This window comes from Callionymus lyra, chromosome 1 (genome assembly GCF_982586985.1).
Source record: "Callionymus lyra chromosome 1, fCalLyr1.hap1.1, whole genome shotgun sequence".
In the NCBI taxonomy this organism is placed as follows: Eukaryota; Metazoa; Chordata; class Actinopteri; order Syngnathiformes; family Callionymidae; genus Callionymus; species Callionymus lyra.
The window spans coordinates 15,775,703-15,802,271 of record NC_141818.1 but is presented as its reverse complement, the minus strand read 5'-3'; the positions used below and the strand labels follow the sequence as shown (position 1 = coordinate 15,802,271).

Sequence of the window (26,569 nt, the reverse complement as noted above, 5' to 3'; positions counted from 1 at the left end):
AACAAAAAAAACAGTGATGAATGTAAATTACTACACTGTTCACAGAGTAGAACACTTGCTGACATCTACTGGCTGATGAATGAACTGCAATCAATACTCAAACAAAGTTGAATTTATACGAGAGTAAATTTGGATTAATCCAACCGAAAACAACATGAACGAAAACATATAAAAAACATATTTTTACAGCAAAAACATGTATTTATATATATGTATGGCTTTTTTTCAAGACAAATTTCTAATTATAATAATAATATTGTAGTTTTTTTTACCCAAACCCTTTCAGCAGTCAATGTTGAAATCCCAATAAACCACAGCAGGTGTTTATGGCTTTGCTAATAAATAAATGCTTTTCCCTGCTTCTAATTTGCTTTTTATTACTGATAATCTGACGATATAACTTGACAGATACACTCACATACAGAAGGAAGAATCTAAGGTGCTCAGTTCCTGTGGTGCTCCCACGTGGAACAATCCCAAAACCCAGACACACAACACCAAGACCGGTGGATGTACAGCCTGCAGAAAGTTAAAAGTTCTGTTAAGATATTGAAAAGCAGTATTTGGTTTTTCATCTTAGTTTAAATATTGAATTATATTTGACAGTGAAACAAAAAATGTCCCTGTTACGATAGAAAGTAAATTATTTTTAAAAATAAATACATAGTACAAGTAAAAGATTAGTAAAAGTACATAAAATACAATACAGAAAAATAGTAAACACACAATAATATTTATAAATATACAAAGAAACGTTTATGTTTGGTTGATATTGAAAATACTTGAAGAAAAAAAGAGTCAATTAAAATTGTGTTTTTATGGCATTTGATAAAAAAAAACAATTGATAAAACTGACTATTTAACATATTTTATAAAGGTTGGTCTGTTGTAACTTTCCTACTGAAAATATTTCGACTCACGTAAATACAAGTTTTTAAAGGCAGTCATGCCAAAGTTAATAATAGCACGGCGCATGCGCAGTTTAATGTGACACCTAGCTTTAAAGCTATATACAAGTTGCATTAAAAAAAATGTACAGTGGAATCGTTTTGTCAACTTCCAAATATTTAAGTATTCACTGACATTTTAGTTACATTTTGTGCAGAAATATACATTTTATCCATAACTCAGCTTCCGTCGTTTTCTAAAGAAGGAAGTTCGTACTTCGACAATAGCGAGGAGTCCGAATAAAACACTTTAACAGCCTTAAAATGTAAATTATAAACATGTAAAAGTACAATTTCATGAGTTAAAGTTCAACGCTACCATGTTTACAAGTTGTCAGCGTCGCAGTTCCACAGTCGCAGGTCCTCACTTGCCGCTGTGACGTCACTTTATAAACAGAAAACATGGCGCCCAGTTTTAAACTGTTGTAGTCGCGACTTTCTTTTTATTCAGGAAACAGTATTTACACATTTTCTACCACAACACATGCTACAGAAGTTCAGCTTTACACGTTCAAAAACAATAAAAACTACCCAACAGAAATACTTGACGACTTTAGAAAAAGTCATCATGGCTTCAAACTCTGGAAAAGAAAAAACATTCAAGTTTCTTTTTTGTTATTTATTTAGTTGTTGTTGGTTGTTTTTTTTTTTACAATTCTAAACAAGGCCTCTTAATCTATGCAAGAAGTGATTGTGCAGCATAATGTACATATTTATTCCTGGTGCTGCGACAGCTCCCTTTGGTTTGTGCTTTTCTGCAGCAGCAATAATAGCACCCAAACACATGGGAAAGGTTCCTTAGCTTTTTTTGTTTTTTTCTAAGAAATGTATCTTTTTTTAAATAGATTTTTATACATCTATTCAACTTATTTTTTTCAGAATGCGATTTGAATTTGATGCTACAAAGCAGTGCAAGTTTGTAGTTCCAAATCCCACAATTCAATGTGCATAGTAGAAAAACATTACATATTAACTATGCAATCACTCCTCAGTTGAGACGATCCATCCGTTTATATGTACAAATTTCAAAAACTCCAATTCAGCTCTCGTGTCTAAACTGTCAGCAATTTGGATTCATGCAGATATCGAGCACTTTTTTTTTTTTAAATAATGGAACCAATTTGAAATCCCTGCATACGGTTGATGGTTGTATTCCCCTGATGACTTTGAGTTAGTGACCTTGATGCGGTTAGCTTTAGATTGGTAAACCCTGTGCAGTGTTTGGAGGTAAGCGCTAGAAACTCTTTTATATCACACACCAAATGTTTGTTTTTTTTACATCCAAGTCATGGAATAAGTACATCTACAAACACAGATGGCTTTGGAGGAGCACCATGGTAACCTAACAAGCGAATGAACGAACCACAGTACACCACATCTGTACATTCAGTACCATATGCCACGCTGTACATTTAAGGCATGAGGTGTCGTCGATGCGAAACATCAGCAGAGTATTCATCGTAAATTGCACTGAGGAAGGAAATGTGTCTACATCTATCAACCTTCTGCTTTTAAACCTCATGTACCTACTATGGTGACGTGTATTAGTCTCCACTAGATGGAGGTGCGTTGTATATGCTTCTGATATCTGATGTAAATACTGAATACTTATCATATTCAAAGTGGGTTAGCACTACACAAAACGTTAATTTAATTTATTTATGAAAATATAAACAGCTACGACTAGTTTTGAATATATCGTGATAAGCCCTGCTATTGTTTTTCAGGTACTATGTTACGCCACAAAAATCAGTTGTTCAGTTTAACAAATATAAGTCAGATATTAAACAATGAACCAAATACAGGATGGAATCAAGGATGTCAACACTGACCTTACTCTTAAAACCTAGATGACTGGAGTAAAGTACCGTCTACACACATCTGACAAAACTAATATGTCAATAATAGAAATGCACTTATTTAAAAAAAGAAAAAAGTCTGATAATTCAAGTCTAGATTCAGTAGTGATAACAGCGCGCTGCCGGCAGTACGCACACTTACAAGGAACTGCACAAAGAAGTAGTGCAGGTTTCTCTGGAGTTCTTCTCGGGTATCGTACAATTTACAATTCAAACTCTCCGTACGTCACTTGCTGAAGCCAACGTGCAAGTATGACAGACAATCATATGCGGGGAATCAATGGAGTTTTTGCATAACAACGTTTTTTAAAAATCAAAATCTTCTTCAAAGTTCAAAAGGTAACGACACGTTGCTGTGATCATGGGTCGTTTTATGCAACGATGGTGAAGAACCAGAAAGTCAAGGCTAGCTGTCCTCGGAGCTAAAGTGATAAGAGATATTGATCGATTTTTTCTTTCAATCCATGTGTTGCGATCATGCTGATGTGACGATCAAATATACTTGTCGAGCTTAACGATTTACTTCAAGCAGCTACTTCTAGGCTTTAATCCGAAAATTCAGTACAATTCAAGCTAGGCTCGCTTCTTAACTCCTTCTAACGGCTCTAAGCACTACTGGAGTGAACCAAAAAGATTTCCTGACACACATTCAAATGTGCAGCACAAGCGTTGGAACACAATACAAAAATATTTAATTACCAGCAGCTTCAGTAACACTGATTATAATAACTCCGTCTGATGGATGATCGGTAGATTGTACTAACACTTGAGGGCAAAGTGTCGTATCTCTGAGACGTAACATCGGTGTAGATTTTGCTGGTTTCTGCAGCTGATAAGCAGCACTTGGTAAGCGTTCCGCTTGAAAAAGATGACAACTGTGAAAAGTTCTGCGCCGGAGGAACAGTAGAGCTTGTTGTTGAATTCATTAACACTGAAAGGTGTGTGGACCTTGAGTCGGGTCAAGCCGGAGAAGCTCATGTTTACCTTGATGACTATCGGTCCGCAGAGACCGAACTAATTACTGAACACACGGACAAAAACGTCACAGGCTTGGAACAGCAGCGTTCATCAAACTCCTCTCCAGAGAAACTTAAAAGTGTCTCATATGATTGCAGACGAACCAGAGGAAGGAGAGTTTGAATTGGGAGAGGACGGAAGGTTCCAGAAGAGCCATTTGCGTTTGCATTGTCGTCTCTGGTACAAGTAGTCCTCTTTGTCCCGCTCTTTCCTCGCTCTTTGGTAGTGGTCGTCCTCCTTCAGATACCACACTGGCGGCCACCGATGCTTCTCAAAGTAATCCTGGTTCTCTGCAGCAGGAATGCAATGAAAAAGTTATATTAGAGATTTTCTGATCATCCTTCAAATCGAACACTTCTTACCGGTGGACTTTGACTTCATGTCACGTGGAAACTTGCGACAGACGCTGTTGTAGTTGGTGCAGATGTGATGGAGACACCAGCCCGTCAACTGCTGGGCACCATGAAACTGCAAAGAAAAAGGCACCTGTACTTAATAGGTACTGATACTTATACTACCTTTGGGAAGATAAAATGGTAAAATAACATTCATGATCTTGAATTAAGTTAACTACTGTTTGAGCTGCTGGATTAGTAAGTAAAATAACAATAAATATCTGTGGAGGCAGTTGTGAGAATGTTAGAAAGAACTTCATAACAGTTTATATCAATAACAAAATCAGGGTTTTAATCTTGCAATACTATGACATAGAGCAGGGGTGGGCAAATACTTTTCCTCAGCGGCCACATTATATACTGTGACTCTTGTAAGGGACCATCGAGTCAAAAATAGAAGAGCGAAGAGGAAAATATGATGGAAAAACTTTAAAAGCAAGGGGAATAAAAAGAAAAAAAAGAAATTTAATTTAATAAACTATACATATACATAAAATGTTTAAAAACCTAACTATGCCAAATAAATATTCATAAATATTTCATGAAAATAATAGCTAAGAAACTGATAAGTGACTTAAAGTTAAGACTATTCACCAAAAGGACAAACAAAAAAGGGTAAAAGTCTAAATAAAAATAACTAAATAAAGATGTATTTAAAGTTGATACAATAATAAATATTAAATAAAATTGTTAGTTGTCACTGTCAGGAACATTTTCTACAAGTTCTATGCAGATCAGTTCTACTCTGACATAATAATGAGGGCTGCCCATGTATGATATAGACTCCATCTCTGTCAACTAGCACACACTGACACACACACACATCATTGCATCTGAGCGATGACTGGCAGGTGTCAGTACCTGAGCCATGTCCAGATAGACCAGAACGTCTCCATCGATGTCCGTCCCCATCATCGCTGCCTCCGTCAGGACCGTAACGGTGTAGAGTTCTGGAGGAACCGACAGAGTTGTTCAGGGTCAGGTTATGCACTTGTATGACCCTCTTAAAGTCAAATCAGTCAGACCTGTGAGTGCAACCAAGTGAGGGAGGCAGAGACGGTTGGCCAGAACGATGAGCTCCATCGCATCCAGGTCAGTCCGGGAACAGAAGCGACCCGTGTAGAGATACTCCAGCACGGCTCTCATGCAGCTGCGAGTGGTGTTGGGGAACAGCACCTGCACGACCACAGATACAACCACATAAACAGGAGCCTTTATTTGATAAAGAAAAAACAATATTATAAAATATTTTACTCTGCATTGCAGTGTATGTTATGTAAGGAAAAAAGCTCTGAAAAATAGTACAACTTAGCTCAGGTAAGTGCCACAAACAAGTGCACCGTCGCATTAGGATAAGAGAACCTTCTTTAATTGTATTACCGCAGATACTCAATCCTCTTAAACCGCACTTTGTAAACAAACTGTTCCTTATGTTTATGTACAGGATTCCTACAGCTCCGGTTCCATTTAAGACTTTTTAAGACTTCATTAATGAATGACTAACTCCTCAATCAACAAATGGAAAATCAGTTACAAAGGTTTAGTGACATGTTTACCCAAAAATATTTATTTAAAATAAACAAGAGTTTTTAGTCCACTGAAAATGTTGATAATTTGTTACCCAAAGTATACCGTGCTTCGTACTTTGCATGGTTCATCTTTAAGCCATGAGAAAAACATGTTGATTAAACTGTGTTTAAGTAGAACTACAAAGTGTTTTAATTACATTTTAACCGAAAAAGACCCGAAAACAAATGTGTTTGTGGTATCCCTTGTGTTGTCTCTGGGTCAAGGTGAATGACCTCCACCACTATATATGCATTTCTGGAAGCCAGGAAGGTTGTTCACTTTGACCTAGAGAGAACACAAGGGTTACAATAAACACATTTGTTTCGGGCCTTCGGGTCACCTTGACCCTGAGTGTTAAATTTAATTCAATCATTTGTGAAAGTACTCTCTGTTTTATGTGCTCCACTATTGCGATTGTGCATCAATTTGTAAAAGAGAAATCAATAAAAAATAAATAACTAATAAGTAACTAAATAAAGATTTGAAAATGACTTAACTGGAATGAATTTAAGACATTTTAATGATTCATAAATGTTGTGCCTTTGAAAACCCTCTATATAGTGCCATGTTCTTGAATCTAGCTGTCTTTAAACACAAATAAAACATGTATCGGGAATTCAAATTTATTTTTAATGTATACAAACATGATGTTTTAGTGATGCTTGTTTGGCCTGTAGAAAGATTAAATCCATCTGCTTTGTGTGTATTTCAACAACATGGTTTTTCTGTTGGCCTGGTCTGATCCTTGCAGCTGACACATCTAGATGTGCAGATCCTCCTCGGCCTCGTCCATTCATCAGCCTGACTTTCTGCTGTAGAACTATTTTTAACCTCGTGGTTTTAGAAAGGCGAGTTGAGGATGTGACCTGTTTTGTCGCGCTAGCAGGAGTTACGGCCGTAGCTGCACTTACATGCACCTCTATAATCCCAATGAATTCATGACGGTGCTTTCAGAAAGACATTTGTTTTGCAACGACAGGGGTATTCTTGGATCGATCGGTGTCCATGTAAACACCTGATCTGATTGTTTCTCCCCTGTCTGCGATGATGCTGGGGTAAAGATAAAGATCAATGTGATCAATATTGAAGTTTTACTCTTCAGGATGTAAGTAAGTAAGTAAGTCATTTGTATTTATATAGCGCTTTTCCAGACCAGGGTCACAAAGCGCTTAAACAATCAAAAACAATACTCAATAAAATATATACTTTAAAGGTCAAGATAATACTGAGAACAACACAGGAGTTCCAGAAAATCAAGGAAAAGCCTGAACAAATAAAAATGTTTTAAGATGTTTCTTGAAGGAGTCAGTAGATCCATCAAAAATGTGTTGCTACATCTCTGGTGACGGAAGAAACATCTACATCTACGTTCGAGGCTACTATCTTTGTTGGGTGTTGGTAGCATCTTATTAATTATTGACTCAGATCCTGGAGAGAAGATTTCTGTGTTTTCCTAGAGAATGCAGTCTGAGATAGAGTTAGCCTAGCATCGTTGTTGTAGAGGACATTTGGGACACACTTGATCTATGGTGATGAAAATAAAAAAAAGCCTTCTTTACCTCTTTGGTGCAACTCTCGACAAAAGGTCCACCAAACATAGCTGCCATCCAGTCACAGCTGGAGATGAGAAGAGGCTTGTGTGCCATGATTGTCCCATCATCCAGCTTGAATATTACATCTGTGGTACAGACAGAAGGCTTTATAAACTCTCTTATGATAATCGACTTCTCGAGGATAGTTACCGGAGAAGGTGCCTTTGGCCAGACACTCTTTCACTCTGTTTGTGCGGCGAACGTGGAAGGCTTTGGTGATTTCTTGGTTCATGAAGGCTTCGTTGTTGAGAATGTTTGCCACCATCATGCGCAAGTCAAAGACCTCCAGCAGCTCGGCGATGTGCGCGATATGCATCAGCTCCTTCTCGTTCTCGTCCAGCTGGCCCGTGTACAGGTAGCGCAGGACCGCTCTGAAGGGCCCGAGCTGCATGGACTGGTCCATGTGCACGACGGTCATCAGCCTCGGGCTGTACGACACCAGGTCGTCCACCATCTCCTCCTGGATGCTGGCGAAAGCTCGGCTCCATGACGACAAAAGCCTCCCCCGTTTCCCTCCCTGCGAGTCCTTCAGAGTCCCGTCGCTGGTGCAGGCCCTCAGGTTGGCCCGGTCTCCCTCGTCGCTGCTCTCGCAGACGTCGAAACTGGCGGCGCGCATCAGCAGCTCTCGCCCCGACAGAGCGCCGCGATGCGGTCTCTCCGTCTCCTCGTTCTGCGTGTCCATGATGAAAAGATCGTAGAACTTGGACGAGGACGTCGAAAGGTAGATCTTATGCGCGAAGATCTTCTGCCGCTCCTGCAGGACCAGGATGACGTCGGCGCAGTGGGGGTCCTCCAGGAGCCCCACGGGATGCTCCTCCGTCGTGGACGGGGGAGGGGGCACCGTTATTATCGGGGGCGGCGGTTTGGGAGGCAGGAACGGCGCCTGCAGGAGCGGCCGCTGCACATTTCTCAGGTGAGATTTCCAAAACTGCAGGTGTCGACGCGATATCAAAGCCGCTCGTATGGCGTTGTCGAAGACGTCCTTGACGCCGAACTGAGCCACAACACTGGTTTCATAGTACGGCACTCCCAACTCTTTGGCCACCTCGCGACCTCTCTCGGGCGGAAGAATCTCGTTGGATTTGATGGGTCTGCAAAGATAAAAACGTGTGTTACTACTGGATTCAAAACATGACTTTCCCCAGAGTGGTGACAGCACCTCGCCAAAGGCCTCCGGGCCCGGTTTACTGCCTCCAGGTCTGCATAGCGTAGATCCAGCTGACAGCCGACCAAGATGACCGGAGCTCGAGGACAGAAGTGTTTGATTTCTGGATACCACATGGTCTTGACGTGGTATAGAGAGTTGGGGTTGGCGATGGAGAAGCACAGAACCACCACATCAGACCTGAAAGAACAACACAATTACATTCAACACAGTTACACCAAATAAAATCTTGGGTAGTATATATTTTTATGGTGGTACGATTGTACCGTTTTTAATGTACTTTCTTAAATTAATAATGGTTGTTTTTATGTAAAGCATATTGTGACTCTGATAACTGAAATGTGCTTTACAACAACCCTTTACACCTATGCATCTTTTTTCCACTCCTTTTTTGGCATTTGAAATATGGTATAGTGGTCAAAACAATACCAAAATGTAATTATCCTTTCCTGATAATCTGTTTTTTAATTTGTTATGTCATTTCCATGCAAAACTATTTCTAAATAAGTAAATGATAAAGCTATTGTGATATATTACCTTCCATATGCAAAGCGCCGGTCCTTATGATGGTCCCCGAAAGTATCCCAGAGGCGAAGTGAGACGCTGACATCGTCCACCACATCCCTTGATCGCTCCAGTACCTATTGATGCAGGATTTAAGATTAATTTCTAAATATTTACTTTAAATTAATCACAATAAGCTTGTTTGAGTTTTACCTCCTGACACACTCTGTACTGGTCTATGGCCCAGACTGTGGGCACGTGTGTTGCCAGTAACTGGTACTGCGTAAGTGTGGCATTGCAGGCGCGAGCACATATGAGGCGGGTCTTTCCGACGGCATTATCCCCCACCACCACGCACTTGATTGTCTCGACGTTCGGCCTCTCATAGTCCATATCAGAATCCGTCAAATGCGACCTGTCGGTAGAAAAAAAGAGAAGCAGAGAGAGATCTGCATCAGCTCCCTGAAATCCAAACCTTTTGTCCCGGCCCGGGCCCGTACAGGAACAAGGATCAATGTAAGATACTAGACACTGTGACTCCTCCTCAGCTGCACTGCTTGTGCTGCCTGCAGAGCTTCAATGGACGGTCCCGTGACTTGCCTGTGCCCATTCACAAGTTTCTATTCTTGGTCCAGATATAGCTCCGTTTAAAGGGACAAGCAAACAAACGCCGGATGCTGTGCTTACAGTGCAGCAAATATATCAGTTTGTGACTATATTCAGAAAGAAATACAAATCAAAAAAGTAGAAGTATAATGAAAAAATGGTCCAAACTATATTTTATCTTTCTTGACTTTAATCGTCTTAGAAAATACAGTGTAAATAACAATAACATACATGACACAATAAGAGGTCAAGGTCAATGTTTCGGTTTGGTGTCTTTACTTGCATTGTTAGAGGTGCCTGTGATTCTTCACTATTTCCATTTGAAACCCTGGCTCTGGCTGATTTAAATTATTCAAATTGAATGGTTTTACTTAAACTGTAGCGTGTTTACAGTTTAAGTAAGACTACATCAGAGAAAGGCGAAACAGGGAATCAACAATGAGTGAATCAGTGGCAAGGAAAACCTTGCTTTCAGAAGGCAAAAAAAACCTGGAGCAGAACCAGACTCAGTGTTGACAGACTAAGGGAGTGTATATACAGAGAAGTATAGAGTTGAATCCTTAGATGCGTGTGTGAATGTTTAAAGTGAAACGAGGTAAAGGAGATTAGTTTTGATCCATTCTAGGCTTGTTTCCAAGGGAACTGTCGACTCAGTAAACACACTATAACACAACCACACTCCACCGTGTACATAAACACAATAACAACCACCTATACTTTCATGCACGTAACACCATGTGGCCTCAAATATTCTCTGACGATAGTGATGATATCCTCTCATGCATTTTTTGCAGCCATTCATAAAAGCTTCATTCACTGACATCACAATCCTCATCCCTGTTGCTTTTTCCAAAATAAAAAAAAAGACATACAGAAAGACTGACCTTAAACCGGGCCGTGTTACTATAGAAACAGGGTTTATGACTCGACGCAAATTCAAATCAGATCAAGGTTAAAAAAGAAAGCGGTGAAAAACAAAACAAACCCCGTCTGTTGAGTCCGCAATAAACGTGTTTTTTTGTTCAGAATCCTACCGGCGCTAGAGCTGCTCCACCAGCAGACGCGTCAGGAGGCTCTGCTGCATTACTGGTTATGCAACACACCGTCACCGACTCTGGAGCCTCGTTCATGTGGATGTGCAGTCATCGCACAGAGACATCACCACCAGAAACCAGCCCCGATCCCCCCTCGCAGGAAGTGTGTCATCGTGTCGTCTTACCGCAACATGAGGAAGAGCTGCAGCGGGCTGTGGGAGGAGGGACAGGGGGGCACGTCCATCCGAGGCGACAGCTTCCTTTTGCCCGGAGTTTCTGCTTCATCTTTTTTTTTTTAAAAAAACCTCCCTCTCTGTCCGAGGTTAGAAAAAAAAAAGGAGTCGTGCTCGTGGTTCACCTCCTCTGGCTCTGGCTAACAATAGAAAGCGAACCTTTCAGTAGCAAACGCTGATCCACTTTAAAAAAGAGGCATCAATCTATTTTCCTCGCCAGCTAAGCCGCTTAGACTGTAACACTTGGCGTCTACCCTGGACTGGGGCTTTGAAAAGGAGGAGGATCACATGGTTGATGGGTTGTTTACTGCAGGAAGTTAAAACGCCTGATGCCGAGAGTAAATACACACCAACAACAGATCAAACAAACCGGTGAAATGTCACGACATTTTCTCTGGTGTAGGTGGTTCGACTGTTTTAACAGGTTCTCGTCTTTAAAATGTGCAAAAAATACTAAGTTACCGGTGAAACATCTCACATAGAAACCTTTTGCAGCTAGCACTGTCACCTAGCTAAGCTAGTAAATATTCCATCTGGAGGTTTCCTGTGATTCGTGGCATCTTCATTGGCATTACGGCGATGACTGGTTCATGGCATCTTCATCGGCATTACGGCGACAACTGATTCGTGGCATCTTCATCGGCATTACGGCGACGACTGATTCGTGGCATCTTCATTGGCATTACGGCGATGACTGATTCGGGGCATCTTCATCGGCATTACGGCGACGACTGGTTCGTGGCATCTTCATCGGCATGGCTGGAGATGCCTGTGATTCTAGACAAGTGTAGCGGCATCTCTTGAGATGCCTCTTAATCCTGGAATCTTTACCGTCGTCACTTGATGTATTTGTGATTCCTGGCATCTTTACTGGCATTTTTGAAGGTACCTCTTATTCCTGGCATTAGTTGAGATGCCTCAGATTCCTGCCTCTCTGGAGGCATCTCTGATTCCAATAGAGGAGAGTATAGATTAGGCCAGCAGAGTCCAGTCTAGGTGGCACCATTGATTTCTGTAATCTTTACTGTCATCCCGGGAGGTGTCTGTGATTTCTGGCATATTTACTGAAATCTCTCGTGGTACCGCTAATTCCTGGCATCTCTCGAAGAGCATATACTTTCTGGTATCTCTGGATAAACTTCTAAGTTCTTCAATCTCTGATGGCATTCTTGTGACTCCAGACATCTTTACTGTCTTCACTGGAGGTGCCTCTGATTACTGGCATCTTCTGCAACATCCACAGAGTCCCTAAAAAGGCTGCTCTAAATTCCTGACATATCTGTAGACACCTATGATTCCTGGCATATCTACTATCATCAATGGATTTGCCTGTGATTCTTGGCATCTCTCGAGGTAACCCTAGATACTGGACTCTTGGGAGTGACCTTTGATGCCTGCCATCTTTAGTATCATCACTGGATGTGCCTCTGATTCCTGGCATCTTCACTGGCATCTCACGGTTCCTCTAATTCCTGGCATCTCTAGAAAGTAAACAATGGTCTCTTCACTGGCATCTCTCAAAGATCATCTGCTTATTGGAATCTCTGGTGGCACTTATGATTTCTGGCATCCTAACTGGCATCACTTGAGGTGCCTCAGATTCCAGGACTCTCTAGAAGAACCTCTGATTCCTGGCATCTTTACCATAGCAGGATCTTCATGTAATTCCTGGCATATATGGAGGCACAATTAAGTCCTGGTGTTGCTGGAGGTGCCTGTGATTCCCTGGCATCTGTACTGGCATCACTGGAGGCAATTGTGATTCCTGGCATCTCTGGAGATTCCTCTAATTCCTGGCATCTCTGATTCCTGGCATCTCTGATTCCTGGCATCTTTACTGTAATCTCAGGAGGTGTCTGTGATTGCTGGCATCTCTTGAGCCACCTCTGAATACCCGGCATCCCAAGAGGTGCTTCAGATCCGTGCCATGTTAACCGGCATATCTGAAGGTACCTCTGATACCAGACTTGTCTAGAGTTGAATAAGATTACTTTTGACGTGACACTGATTGTTCTCCAGGCAACCAGGCATGCCACTATACCTTACTTCAAGAATCAGTTGAGAAAGATTTTATCTTATTTTTTAACATCGATTTTTTAAGTTTATATTTTTGGTTAGGAAAGATTACATATATTTATATTTTATATTAGTTTTGGTACAGCTAATTAAGATTCAACTTAAAGACTTGAAAGAGTTTCTCTAAACATAGAGATGATAGTTCTAGGGTCCTATCATAGCTCCCTATTGGCCACTGGCTGGAGTGCATGGGTGTGGCAGGAGAAGAGGACGAGGGGATGGAAACAAACAAAGAATTTTGGTCAACAATAGCGCATTTTTGGCTTTTAGTCCAGGAACTTTGGTCCAGTTCCCTATTGGTGACACCTACGATTGAAGCAATTTTTCTGAGCTGAACAAACAAGAACTCAACCTCAACAACTCTCCACCAAGAATGAACTTCTGCTCCAGAGAGGGAGGCAGCTGTACTGGTTCAACGTGATTGAACATCTGATGGTTTCTTTTTTGAGACTTCATTCCTATGATCCACCTTTGGAACCCCCACACTGCACTATGAACTATGTCTGGGATGATGATGAACGTGATTATGAAGACAAATGGCACGATCTGGTCGCAAACATAAACTTGACTCTTGTCTGCAGTGACATTTTTGTGGGTCCTGATGGTGTGGCTGCTGAACTAACAAACGAACAAGGTGTTCTCTATGCTCTCTCTGACACTTCTGTCCCTCGTGTTGCTCTTGTTGTGGTTGCTGGTGGAGAAGTTAGGACCCTGAGACAAATAATTATGAAATGCAAAGTTGTTTGTGATTTGACGAAAAAGCAGACAAATCTAGCCTGTTAGAGACATGATATCTTCCTGAGTCTAAGATGTAACAATAAAAATGTAATCCCAGAATAACATACTCTGATTGCTCCACTCAGAGCTATGATGAAAGCAGCCATAAGACACTAAACAAAATGAAAACTTGTGTGGTCAACTGATGCAGAATTTTATTTTAACTAATTATAAGTGACTCTGTCTAGAGCTGCTGACTTGTCACCTCCAGAAACTATACTATGGAGACTAGACAAAAAAGACTATACTATAGAGACTTGACTATACTATACTAAACCACTCCATCTTGATGTGAGTGAAATTTATGATATTGTTTTTTGGGAATTAGACTAAAATAGTGAAAATGGTAAAAAATAGAGACTAAAATACTGTAGGAGTAAAGGTCAAAGAAAAAAGAATTAATTAAAAGATAAATTAAAAGAAACACTGAGAAAAATAAATATATATATATATACACCTATAGACCAAGAGGAAATCTATTTGAAGTGAATATTGATTAAAGAAACTAGTTAAGATAAGCAAAATAGTAATCTAGAATAGATACTGTATTTCTGTTGTGGGTAAATAATTAAAGAGCTCTGACTGACACCTGATCAAATTAACCATTACATTCATAAAACACATTTGAACTCACACAACACTATCAGACATTCACATAGATATTACAAATAACACACTGATCTCAGAGATAAACAAACAAACACATGATGTTTTCAATTTAAATTGAATAAGATAAAAAAAGTGTCTCTGCTAAAAACTGCTCCCTGTGTGTGAGAATGAAAGAATTCCCTCGAACACCCGCCTCTTTTTCTCTCTTCACCATGAAGTCAAAACATACTGATCATTTGAACTCTCTGCTAACTTCAAGGTTTATTCAAATAAAACACATGACAAACTTTAACAGACATCCACAGATCTACAAAGTTTGAATACACAACTCATGACAAACACACAATATCCTCATCACCACTTGAATAGATGCATAACTGACCTTCTCATAACTTCTGATCATTCTTATCCTGTTAGAGGTGGTGTTGAGAAGCCATCCAGTGAGGGAGAAAACAGAAGCCACTGTCCACTGCAGACTTTTAAATATATCAAAAGATCTCCTTGTTATAAGGTGAACAAGAAACATGAGCCAGCATGGGTAAAGATAAAAACTTGACTAGCATACTTTTAAATATATGTATGAAAACATGTCGTTTTAGGAAACTACTCTTTGGACATGTGGTGAAATAGTTAAGATGTGTAAATTACCAAACACAAGAAATCATGATTTGAGATAAATACAACTTCCCTACAACTAATAAGACTTTACTTAATGCTAAAAGAAGGAACATATTGGTAATATATATTTAAAAGGACAATCAAATGGGCTGGAAATTGTCCAAACATTGGAGAAATTTCAAAGAACAGAAAATATATTTTTATGATTAAAACATATTTTCAGAATTAATCATTTTAAGAACATGTATTTTTTTAATACATTTAAATAGAATACTTTTATTTACATCAATAGCAGCCAATGATACCATACACAATTTGAAAAGTGAAAAATTAAATTGATCAATTGAAAAGTTAAATAAGAAATCGAAATATGTTTCTAAAGCTGCTTCTAATGTTCTAAGGCAACTATAAACATTAAACAAAATATAAAGCAGAGAAAATAATTGACTTTGAAAAATATAAGACCCATCAGAAATAATAATAAATGATCCCTTCAGGAAAGAAAACAGTGAATAATATATTAAGAAACTACAGATTTATATCAATCTCTAAATTACCTTTGTTAAAGACAAATATACCTTAAATCTAACAAGATTTAAGGTATAAGAACAAGAACTAGAGCAAGAGATTGATGGAAAATAAACAAGTTGAATTCTAAAAATAAAATATGGACTTGCAAGTGTAATTTATTGACGGAATTAAATGATATAAGCATTGAAAATTACTAGTCTTCATCCACATGACAAAATGATTTGATTGAAGTCTTAAAAGGTGTTAACCTAAAATAAATACCAAATGAATACTAGAGTTTAACAGTTCTTTGGGGAACTTCAAAATAAAGATAATAAATTGGTTGTTATGATAAGACACTTAAAATAAAATTGAATTGAATTGGTTAATAATGGAAAATAAGGTTCTCAAAATTTTAGTGGAGTTCTATATCGAACAAAGGACAAGAAAATAAAATAAAAGAATGAATCATTATAATTATATTCGGAAAATATTTTATACAGTAGATTTTTTTTGATTTTTAAAAAAAAAAAAAAGATTTTATTCATAAAGTAAGTCTTTAGTAAGTCAGTATTTTATTAATTGGTTAAACTTAGGTCCAGAAATCCAGCAATAGAAAAGCTAATATAGAAAAAACACAATTGAATAAATAAACGACTGCAGAATAGTTTGCACATAGTCACTTTTTTCTATTTGATAATATCCATTTACTTCAGCTATAGACTTTCAAACCAAATCTAGGAGGAATAATTATGATTAAACAAACCTTAGAATATCTTTGTGTAGCTAATAATGTCATATAATTTAATAAATGTATTCATAAATAAATTTAAGAGAGTTAATACAAAGAGTATTATGATTAATAAAATGATTTGACAATAGATTTGGATATAAAGTTATTCAAGAAAACATTTTTAAAATACAAATAAATAAGGTTGTTTATTTGTCCCTCAGGGGGAGGACTTAGAGAGATACTTAGCTGGATAATAGGTTTGTTACATGTTTGGTGATTCTTGTTGCACGGTTCTGCCAATCAACACTGCTGAAGGGAGCTCTGTCCAGATTGCATTCAATTAGTTAAATTGTTGATGTAGAAAACAGCTTGAGAATAAGGTACGACTGTGTTTTACTATCTCTCTGACTTAGGTAGTAAATAGGAAGGGGTTAATTTTGTCTACATGAAGTAGTATGAGTAAATTCTAAATACAAATCATGATTTAAAGATGTATTGTTTCTCATTTGTCTCAAGAATGCGATGCTGTTCATTTCTTTCCTATGTTGCAGGACAAGCTCAACGATGCACTGTTGACGGAGGAATACGTCAACAACACCTCACACGAAGAGCCCACATCCAAGTCGCCGACAACGGGGCTGCTGCTTTCTTTTTACCTCGTTAAAGAGGTTTTTCAAAGCAGTGAATACTGTCTCCATATCAATATATATTTTAACAAAATCTCTACTTCAAAATAGACTTATTAGATTTGAGTTAGTTAGTGTGAATATGTTTGTTTTGATGATTTGGCATTCAATTACTTTAATTCATAGCATAATTTGGAATTATTATTATTATTAAATTTTCTTTTTGGATTTTTTCTTTTTTTTTGTTATTTGAGAGAAATGCTCATAATGTATAATTGTTTTCATTAAATGAATCTGTGTTTCCTCTGTTGCTTTCTCACCAAATGTAATCTTTGTGTGGCACTATACGGATGATAGTTTAGAATGTTTAGTTTATAATCAGATTCGCAATTATTTTGAAATCAGACTTGTCTTTGTTTTATTGCATCATTAGTTCATGATGCAATCAGGGGGATTGTAAGGAAATGACAACTTTACTGTAATCAATCATCTAGATTTAACACACATTTCAAATAGTCACTAGATTAACTGATAATCTTTCATATTTAATTAATATTAAATAATCCTATTCTTGCATTGCATTGACTGACTGCAACACAAGGCCGAGGTCACAAAGCCTCACACACAGAAAGATTAAACAATCCCAGACTCCCAGGAAGTCTCTGGACACCTGTTTGAGAATTCACACTTAAGGACACAACAGGCCAGCAAGCTATGGGAACAGACAGATTCTACAAGACAACAACTTTTGGTAAGTTTCCACTACGATCACGTGCGACCGGCCATCTTAGAATCAAGTGTTTACAGTCACTGACCAATCCTACATTCACATTTGACTAGAGGTGTTAACCTGAATATTCTACTATAAAGATCCACCATTTTGTGTGATCTTTGCGTTCTGGCATTCGAAGACGTCTGCGATAGATCTCTCTGCTTGCTAGCGCCCGTGTTCACGTAAGTTTGTCTCTGACTTTTCATGATTCACTAAACGAGCATTTTTCTTAAACTCATCCATGTGTCTGTCCTTCATTCCACCACCACATACGAGGCTGGGGAGGGGTCGGTTCATCAGAACACAAAATCCCCACAACTTCATATTCGATATATACTGTAGATGTTCGACCCTCTTTTGTTTGAGATTAACCAAATGAAACAGCAGATTCAAGAGTCCATGTGGATCACAGCAAACTTTTGGATTGTTTGAAGGGTTACCATGAATACACTGGAACATTCATACATACTGAACTAAACCAGTATTTTTGTAGTATTTAATCACAGTAAATTACAGGAGATGAAGGCTCGACTCAGACGCACTCAACTCTTGAAATTTGACAACCATTAACCAGTTTAATAACCAGGTACAACAATATTGAATACATAAAAAATTATAAAAAATTCAAGCTTGGACTAAAATGAAGAAATAAAAAATGAAAATAGACTTTTCTTATCATTTATCGGTCACCAAGGTCGTTTTTTGGACGCAAAAGGAGAAGTTGCTATGAGAAGAAGTTGCAAATTAGTTTTAAGGAGAGAGGAAGTCATCAGGCGATCATTACGATGACAAAAACTGGTTTAGATTTGATCTCTGGTTTATATTTTGGTTTGAAAGGCAGTGCTACTATCAGAAGGTTGATTAGGTTAAGCCGACTCTTCAAGAGGAGGTAAAGAGGCTTAAGGAATGAGACTGATCGCTCTGATAGAAATGGAATCCACTTACCACTCGTACGTATTAAGAGCCATGTCGGTGGTTGTTCGAAGCCTGCTCCAGCATGAGGCTCCGCTGTGCCTGTCAGAGGAGAGGAAACCACAAGTTTCTGCAGTGAACCACCATGGTTCCTGTGGTACCGTCTGAGCAGTGTTTGAACATCTAACTCCAGCAGAGAGCTCAAATTACAGGCGACCTTTACACTTTCTCCACTCATTCAAGTCAACTCCACTGTCAATTTTTGAGCAAAGACATTCCCAAACTCTGGCCATAGGTCAACATAATAAGGAAAACTGTTTAATTGTTAACATTATCAGGTGCAAACATGTTTCAATCCCCCTGAACTATTAAAAATAGCTCTATTTGTAGATTTTTAAATGATGTTCAATGATCAATTCATAATTTAAAGCAAATAAAATAGGTTTTGAAATATAAACATGACTTGTCGCACTACTGATTCATCAATAAAGTTAAATAGATAAATACTTTTTAAAGTTGCATGCTTTTACACTTGAAAAAAAACAAACCCCATTTTTTGTTCACCAAAGTCAACAACGTATAGAAAACGCAAAATCATTCAAATGCAATACAAAACGATTGGTTTAAAAACAACGAGCTTTACTTTTGCATTTTATTTGAGGTTAAAAAAGACAAGGCTGGAATGTCTCTTGCAATGACTACCATGTGCCACCAGGTGGTGCTGCCAATCAATTATTCTGAATACTCACGATACTAAAGTTACTGGAAGATGTTCGTCAATGGCAGTGAGTTAATAACCACGTGATCACATTCAAGCAAAAAATAATATAAAACATGAACAGTGTTCAGGATGAAATGCGATAATCAAAACATCACATTACGGCTTATGCTTTTTCAAAGATATTGTTTTTTGTTTTTGTTTAAAAAAAACATCACTTAAACCATTCCAGGAGGCGAGGTTTCAACCAAGTAAGTTTTAAGTTAAGTTTTTTGTTTTTTTGGGGGGATGTTTTAATGGTTTATGGGGTTGTTAATTATGAATTAATTCCAATATTTATATTTATACATTTTTGTGTTTGTAAAAACATAGGGAAGTTCTTAAAAAACATATTCACTTTGGGAGGATGTCTGAGCAGAAAAGTGTGGCCTGTGGGCCCCATGTGGCCCTCTCATTCTATTAAGGCGACCCAAACGGGGTCAGAGTAAAACCAATACAAATAAATAAATGTTAATGCACCAATTTTAACATATACCGTATTTTCTGGACTACAAGTCGCAGTTTTTTTCATAGTTTGGCCAGGGGTGCGACTTATACTCTGGAGCGACTTATGTGTGAAATTATTAACACATTATTACGGGTATATAATTTCACATGTTATTTTCACACTAAACTGCAAGAGGGTTACACGGATGGTTTGGTAAACTTCTTATCATGTTATTTATGCTATAGTTATCTGAATAACTCTTAATATGTTATGTTAACATACCAGGCACGTTCTCAGTTGTGTCATGTAACGTAAGCATACCGTACAATTATTCAGCCTGTTGTTGCCTCTATTCTATTTTTATTTTAAATTGCCTTTCAAGATGACATGTCTGTTGTTAGTGTTTGATTTTATCAAATAAATTTCCCCCAAAAATGCGACTTATACTCCAGTGCGACTTATATATGTTTTTTTCTTATTATTATGCATTTTATGGCTGGTGCGATTTATAGTCCGGAAAATACGGTACTTGTTTCAGACTTTGTTCCATACTTGTATGATTTATATTTAAATAAAAATGCCCAGTTTAACTTTTCTTTGGCTGATTTTGACAATGTCATCAAAAGAACTCAATGCATAAACTCCACACAAAGACCAGGAGTGGTCACAAGCTGGAATTAGAGCTGAAACCTTCGAACAGCTCGGTCGGAAACTACAGGAAAAAGAAAGATAGGCGGGTCGACACCAGGGAGTTTAAGAGATCTGGTTGGATGTTAAACTCGGATGAAAGCAAATAAAATGGTTGAAGGTATTTAGTTGAACAAGATTTCTGTCCAACTCCACGAAAGGGCAACATTATTGAACTAGACCTAATGATTGACTGTTTACGTGGACTCTGAACTCTTACAGTCTCTTCATTCACGCTGTCACTTACGTGAGTTGTTGTGACTGGATGTGTAGGTATTGTTTCCCTCTATGGCCTCTACCGTCCCCGACCGGAATCTCTTCTCCTTGGACCGGTACCACGTCTCCACGGAGCTGGGCTTCATCCTCCCTGAACCTCTGGTAACGTCTGCTGTACCTGTTGATGTTGGTTGTAATCAAACTTGTAAAGTTGAGTAACAACATCAAGGATTGTATGATAAATGAAAAAAAAAAAGTACATTTCTTGCTGTGGTTGTGATCGGAAGTTAAACATGTAACTTGGTCTTGTTGAATCTACTAGAGTAAACTAAGAGATATTAATCAAGTGCAAATATGAGCTTTTCCTTGAATCATCATTAGCTGTGTACCTTTATTTTGAAGGAAGAGCTTCCATCTTACTTCCAGCCATGGTTGGATCTCGCTACACGGATCCCAGAACTTGTGGAGGCTCACCAGCTGCGCCTCCATGTGGACAAAGTAAGAGTAGAGATAAACTATTTTAGGTTTACTTGAAGTACTCCTTTTTTTGGTGTAGATGCCTCTGCTGGACAGTCGGTCCCTGCGGGGATACAGAGAACTGCGACTTGCTCACTTGGCGCTCGGTGTGATGACCATGGGTTATGTGTGGCAGGAGGGAGAAAATGACACAACCGAGGTGCTAACTTCTTCCTTTTTTAAATGAATTTGTTGCTTGAATTTGTCTCCTCTGGGTGCTCCGGTCCCTGTTCAGGGGTTTGTTTTCAAACGTTGCATTAACAAGGGGTATACATAGTGATAAGAAGGCAAACTGTATCATCTAAGATTGTAAAATTATAATAATATACACTTCTTTTTCAGTTTTATACTTGAGTTTAAATGTAATGTTGAAAGTTATTTTATTAGTGTTTTATTAAAATGTGTCAAAACTGCTTCAATAAATGGTTGAAAACTTACCTAAAAATGGGTTAAAGTCATAGATTGAAGATGTTAAACAGATACACAAAAGCAAGGGACCACCATGTATTCCAAAAATAAATACTACCACAATTACTACTATTACGAAACTATTAGGATTACTCACTAATTATTAAAACATTATAGTAAGAAATATATATATATAAATCAAAATATATAATTTTGTTTCCTGGGTTTTGTAATAGGTTAACAATTTCCATATTTAGAAAAAATATTCTTCATAGGTCAAATTTGTCTCAATTTATTGTTTTGAAAAGTCAAATATTTTATAGAAATAATTTAGATATAGATAATGTACAGTACGGATCAGATCTAAACATCATACCTGAAACTGTCATTTAAAATTTAAAATAAAAAAATAATCACAAGCTCTTTTAATATTTCCAGATAATAATTTGACAATTTTGTGAATATACTGTATTTATTATAGTTTTATTAATCTGTTGTATCGCTGAATGAATGAAGGAACAGAGGATGATGAGTCGAGACACAGCGACATTTGAAAAAACACATGATGTTTTTCTCACCCTCGGTTCGTTCCAGATTCTACCTCGTGCTTTGGCTGTTCCTTACTGGGACGTGTCCAAGCGCTCGGGACTCCCTCCTGTTCTCACCCATGCAGACGCCGTCCTCGCCAACTGGAGGAAGAGGGATCCAAATGGGTGAGTGACTCTTGACTTGTGCGGGTTTTAGTTGAAACACAGACTTAACACTGACTTGTCATTCCATGTTCCACTCCTGGAGTCAGACCTTTCCACATATCGTACGTTACCTTTCATCGTCCGTATTGAATCCCAGATTTATTTGTCGAAGCTTCTCCGCTCAGTGGCTTCTCGCGTTTTGGCAGGAACCTGGACACTCTGTTCCGTCTGCCTGGCGGAGAAAGTGTGCACGGGTTCTTCATGGTTACATTCTTAGTAGAGCTGTCAGCGGTTCCTGGGCTCAGGGTGAGTTTCAATCCATCAATGCAGAAATAAATTGTGTTTATTTTAATAAAGTCATTTTTCAATTGCAGAGCATTCCCACAGTGATCAACGGAGTTCGGCGTGGTGATAGCGAAGAAGTGTCTGCAGCTCTGGAGGAAGTGAGCAGAGCTCTACAAAGCATGACAGACACCCTGAAACTCCTACATGGTTGTAACACCATATATTTCCCAGTTAAATCACTCTTATTAAACAGAAATAAACATTATCTCCACAGTCCACGTGGATCCATCTGTCTTCTATGGCATCATGAGAATCTTCCTCTCCGGGTACTCCGTTCACTCGCTCACAAGTGTGCTAACAAATGAGATGACACTGATTTTCTTTGTAGGTGGAAAGACAATCCGTGCATGCCGAAGGGTCTGGTGTACGAGGGAGTCCAGGCAGAGCCCCTGCAGTTCTCAGGAGGAAGTGCAGCAGAGAGCAGCCTGTTGCACTGTTTCGACGAACTGCTGGGAGTCAAACATGAAGCCAAAGAAGGTAAAGCACTTTGCAATTTACCCATTTAGATAAATCATTTTAAAATGTATTAACTAACTTAATCATACTAATAAAATACCCCGATTTTCACATGTTTATTTTTAACCACCTAAACTGCTGTTTCCTCATACAACGACTTAACATTTTTGCCATTCGTTCTTTATACTTTTAACCGAGCCACCTTTAGAGACATGGGAAGACACATTAAGTGTCAAAGTGATTTTATGTGGCCCAGTGGATCAGGTTTGCTCAAAGTAGATTAATACAAAAAGAAGAAAAAAATCCAAGTGATTAAGATTAAATAAAGGAACAGATCATATTCACTTCCCCTTCAAGTCACACTGACAAAGAAGTAAAAGATATTTGATAGGAGTTTTTGATGAAGGAAGACAAACACAGAGATAATTAACCATTGTGTTCTGGAGCCCGAAAAACAAATGTGTTTGTGGTATCCCTTGTGTTGTCTCTGGGTCAAGGTTAACGGCCTCTACCACTGCATATGTATTAATAGAAGCCACAGAGGTCATTCACCTTGACCCAGAGACAACACAAGGGATACTTCAAACACATTTGTTCTCGGGCCTCTTGGTCACCTTGACCCAGAGACAACACAAGGGATACTTCAAACACATTTGTACTCGGGCCTCTGGGTCACCTTGACCCAGAGGTAACACAAGGGTTAAGATAGATTAAACATCTAAGAATGAAAAGTCAATTACAGTCAGACTCATATTTCCTCGTAGTTGACAATTTGGTTAAAAATACATTTTATTTTGGCCCTGCGACCTTGACTGCTAAAACATGTTGGCCCCCCAGTTTGACACCCATGCATTAGGGGATACCAACCACTTCACACTGTAGTGATTGATGTCGCAACATGACACCCACTTCAGTGAACACACAATGGCAGCAAAAAACTTCTAAAGCAGCTCCCAAATAAAACATTTCATAAAGAAACCAGTACATGTATGTTTGTGAAGAAAAGTTTCTACAATCAAACTTTTTTTCAAAGACTAAATGTACAAAGTTACATTATACTTACTATCCTACACCACCAGAAGTACACGACAAAAAAGTTTCTAATAAGATTAATTTCTAGGTTCACAGTAACCATGAGAGAAAGTGGGGCGAACACGCATCAGTAGTTCCAACTTTTCAACAGTCAATATTTGTCTTCTTCGTCCCCTGAAGTCTCTTTTGTGTTAGGAGACTTTCTCACACGGATGAGGGACTACATGCCTCCGGCGCACAAGCAGCTGGTCCAGGACATCTCGGCCCAACCTTCTCTGAAGACGTTCGTCCAGGAGCGAAGGAGCGAGCGACTCACTCAGACCTTCCAGCTCTGCCTCACCAAACTCCTGGCCTTCCGCAGTTACCACATCAACGTGGTCAGCCGCTTCATCACGGTCCCCGCCGCTCGCGCCCGACAACTCCGAGACAAAGAGATCCGGGATGACGAAGGGGAGATGGTGACGAAGGCGCCCACCGCGCTGGAGGAGAGGGGCACGGGGGGCTCGGGGATAATGGTGTTTCTAAAGACTGTGAGGGATGAGACGAGAAAGAGTTTCCTCTCCGACAACAGTGAAGAGAAGCACCAGAGCTGATGAGTCATGTTGACCCCCCTCTGACCACATCACTCTATTTATATCTATTTATAAGAAGTCGATTAAAGCACGTCGCTCAAAGGGAACGTGATCAACCCCTTTTCCCCTGACACGTCGCTTTTTAATTCACCCCCAAATTTATCAGAGATCAGACACTGTCTGTGGTTGGATAAAAGCCTCAGACTGCCTTCATAGATCAGCATGAATGAAACGACTAGAACCAAACCGTCTGACTTTGAAGCCTGAATCACTTAAAACTATAGACAAAGGATGTAAAAAAAGGACCTTTTTTCTTAGTTCACCATCATTCAAAAAAAGTACTTCTCTCTTCTCAACCCCAACCTTTATTGTACCAAGGTCTGCAAAAATGTAGCCATTATTTTCAAGAAATGGTTTTAACATTTAGCAGATAAATACAACAAGAATGTTAAGTGCATCAACATTTCAACTCAGTGGCTTCTTGAGTCTGGTTTCTTGGGCAACAAGATGGTCCCATCCAGGGATGATGGAAGACGACGACACCTTCAAAATTAATGACAGAGACAAGCGCATTTTGTTTGGCGTGTTTCAAAATAAAACAACTTTCCAACCCAGAAATGGTAGCTAAGTTATTCCATGTAGCTGTATGGCCGAGAACAAATGCTTCATGGAGAAGTACCGAGTCGATGGAGACTATTGTTTTTCTTTTCTTCTTTTTACAATACATTTTCAATATATTGTTGTATATTGTTATCATTGTAACAATAACGATAACAATATACAATTGTTATATATAGTGTTATTGGTAAGTTCTATACAATCCAACACTGCAAATAAACTACAACATTTTTTAAATATGATGAAACAATTATCAAGTTTATGAAATCACTCAAAACATGTTTTTTGGTTAGTTGATTTATTGGCGAACCAAAATATTTAGGCCCGGAATTATTTTTATTTTATTCTCAACTTCTGTGGGATAGCTAGCAGCTTTAGCGTTGTTGTGAAATGGACAAAAAATTCACAATTTTAAATCTGGGCTGGTTTATATCACACGTTTACTACTGTAAGAGATAATCAGAACGGAAATAAATGTTTGGTTTGTGATAATAATAATAATAATTCATTTTATTTGATGTCTTTCAAGACACCCAACAACGCCCTAAAAAGGATAAAAGCAGCACAAAAAACAATGACAATATAAAGTAAAATACATTTGAGATATTACAAAGAATAAGGCAATTTGAAAAGGTATGATTTGAGTTGCAATTTGAAAATGTCCAGAGAGTCCAGCTGTCACAGGTAAAGTGTTCCAGAGTTTGATAAAGGGTTATGAAATGTTAACTCCTGGCATCGACAATTATGCTACTATCACAAAAAATGGTTCACAGAGGTAATCAAAATCAACAAAAACAATTGATGTTCGAATCTAGATCATCGTTTTTTCAATTTATTTCTTGCTAATAGCAGCTTGACTGTATTTCAGTGTAGGACAGGAAGCTGAATTACCCCCAAACTCCACCGTGGGGCAGCCTAGAGCAGAACACTTGCGGTACAAGTGAAAGCTGCACCTGAGGATTAAAGTTGGAGTAAAGCCGTGATCGTAATCACTTTTCCCACAAAATAATCGGACTCTTTTATCAGTTATGTCATTTTAACGACGTGTTAAAATCTCTCACACCCAGATGTTGTCGGATAAAATATCAACATGCTGGAACGTGGCCTTGTGGTCTCTTAAAATAATCAGTCTTTGTTGCTTCTTTTTATTCCACCGTACATCCTCACAATGGGCCTGTCATGTGGAAGGACAAAGCACAATTGAGTGCAGGGATGCATCACTTATCAGAATGGTTACCTCAGCACTCCTGCCAGCCAACAGCCCACAT

The 26,569-nt window shown here is 38.6% G+C and overlaps 3 protein-coding genes across 7 annotated transcripts in view; 1 reads left to right on the top strand and 2 right to left on the bottom strand.

The window, feature by feature from the left end:
* pebp4 (phosphatidylethanolamine binding protein 4) overlaps positions 1 to 1,335 on the bottom strand; it is a 72,955-nt gene extending 71,620 nt beyond the window's left edge. The window contains exons 1-2 of the mRNA XM_087794751.1: positions 1,267 to 1,335; positions 419 to 519 (exon numbers count right to left, since the gene is read on the bottom strand). Coding sequence (XP_087650877.1) covers positions 419 to 519; positions 1,267 to 1,269 — 104 coding nt within the window. The 5' untranslated portion in view covers positions 1,270 to 1,335. The remainder of the gene's footprint in view (positions 1 to 418; positions 520 to 1,266) is intronic.
* A 25-nt stretch (positions 1,336 to 1,360) lies between these two features.
* Positions 1,361 to 20,803, bottom strand: rhobtb2a (Rho related BTB domain containing 2a). Of its 5 annotated transcripts, XM_087794749.1 has the most exons (11): positions 20,694 to 20,803; positions 18,588 to 18,656; positions 9,262 to 9,463; positions 9,082 to 9,185; positions 8,539 to 8,724; positions 7,530 to 8,470; positions 7,347 to 7,465; positions 5,244 to 5,394; positions 5,080 to 5,168; positions 4,186 to 4,291; positions 1,361 to 4,113 (listed from the first exon to the last, which is right to left on the bottom strand). In XM_087794749.1, exons 2-11 carry the CDS (start codon positions 18,608 to 18,610, stop codon positions 3,908 to 3,910), a joined length of 2,127 nt encoding a protein of 708 aa, XP_087650875.1. In that variant the 5' UTR covers positions 18,611 to 18,656; positions 20,694 to 20,803; the 3' UTR covers positions 1,361 to 3,907. The 5 variants fall into 5 exon arrangements, with proteins under 5 accessions (XP_087650875.1, XP_087650870.1, XP_087650872.1 ...); XM_087794744.1 differs by lacking the exons at positions 18,588 to 18,656; positions 20,694 to 20,803 and adding an exon at positions 10,874 to 11,092; XM_087794746.1 differs by lacking the exons at positions 18,588 to 18,656; positions 20,694 to 20,803 and adding an exon at positions 10,689 to 10,791.
* ido1 (indoleamine 2,3-dioxygenase 1) lies at positions 20,735 to 25,301 on the top strand. Its single transcript, XM_087794750.1, has 10 exons — positions 20,735 to 20,824; positions 21,065 to 21,160; positions 21,219 to 21,338; positions 22,181 to 22,299; positions 22,386 to 22,400; positions 22,485 to 22,584; positions 22,653 to 22,770; positions 22,838 to 22,889; positions 22,952 to 23,100; positions 24,307 to 25,301. The coding sequence occupies exons 1-10, from the start codon at positions 20,735 to 20,737 to the stop codon at positions 24,702 to 24,704; spliced, it is 1,257 nt and encodes a 418-aa protein (XP_087650876.1). The 3' UTR covers positions 24,705 to 25,301.
* The last annotated feature ends 1,268 nt before the right edge of the window (positions 25,302 to 26,569 follow it).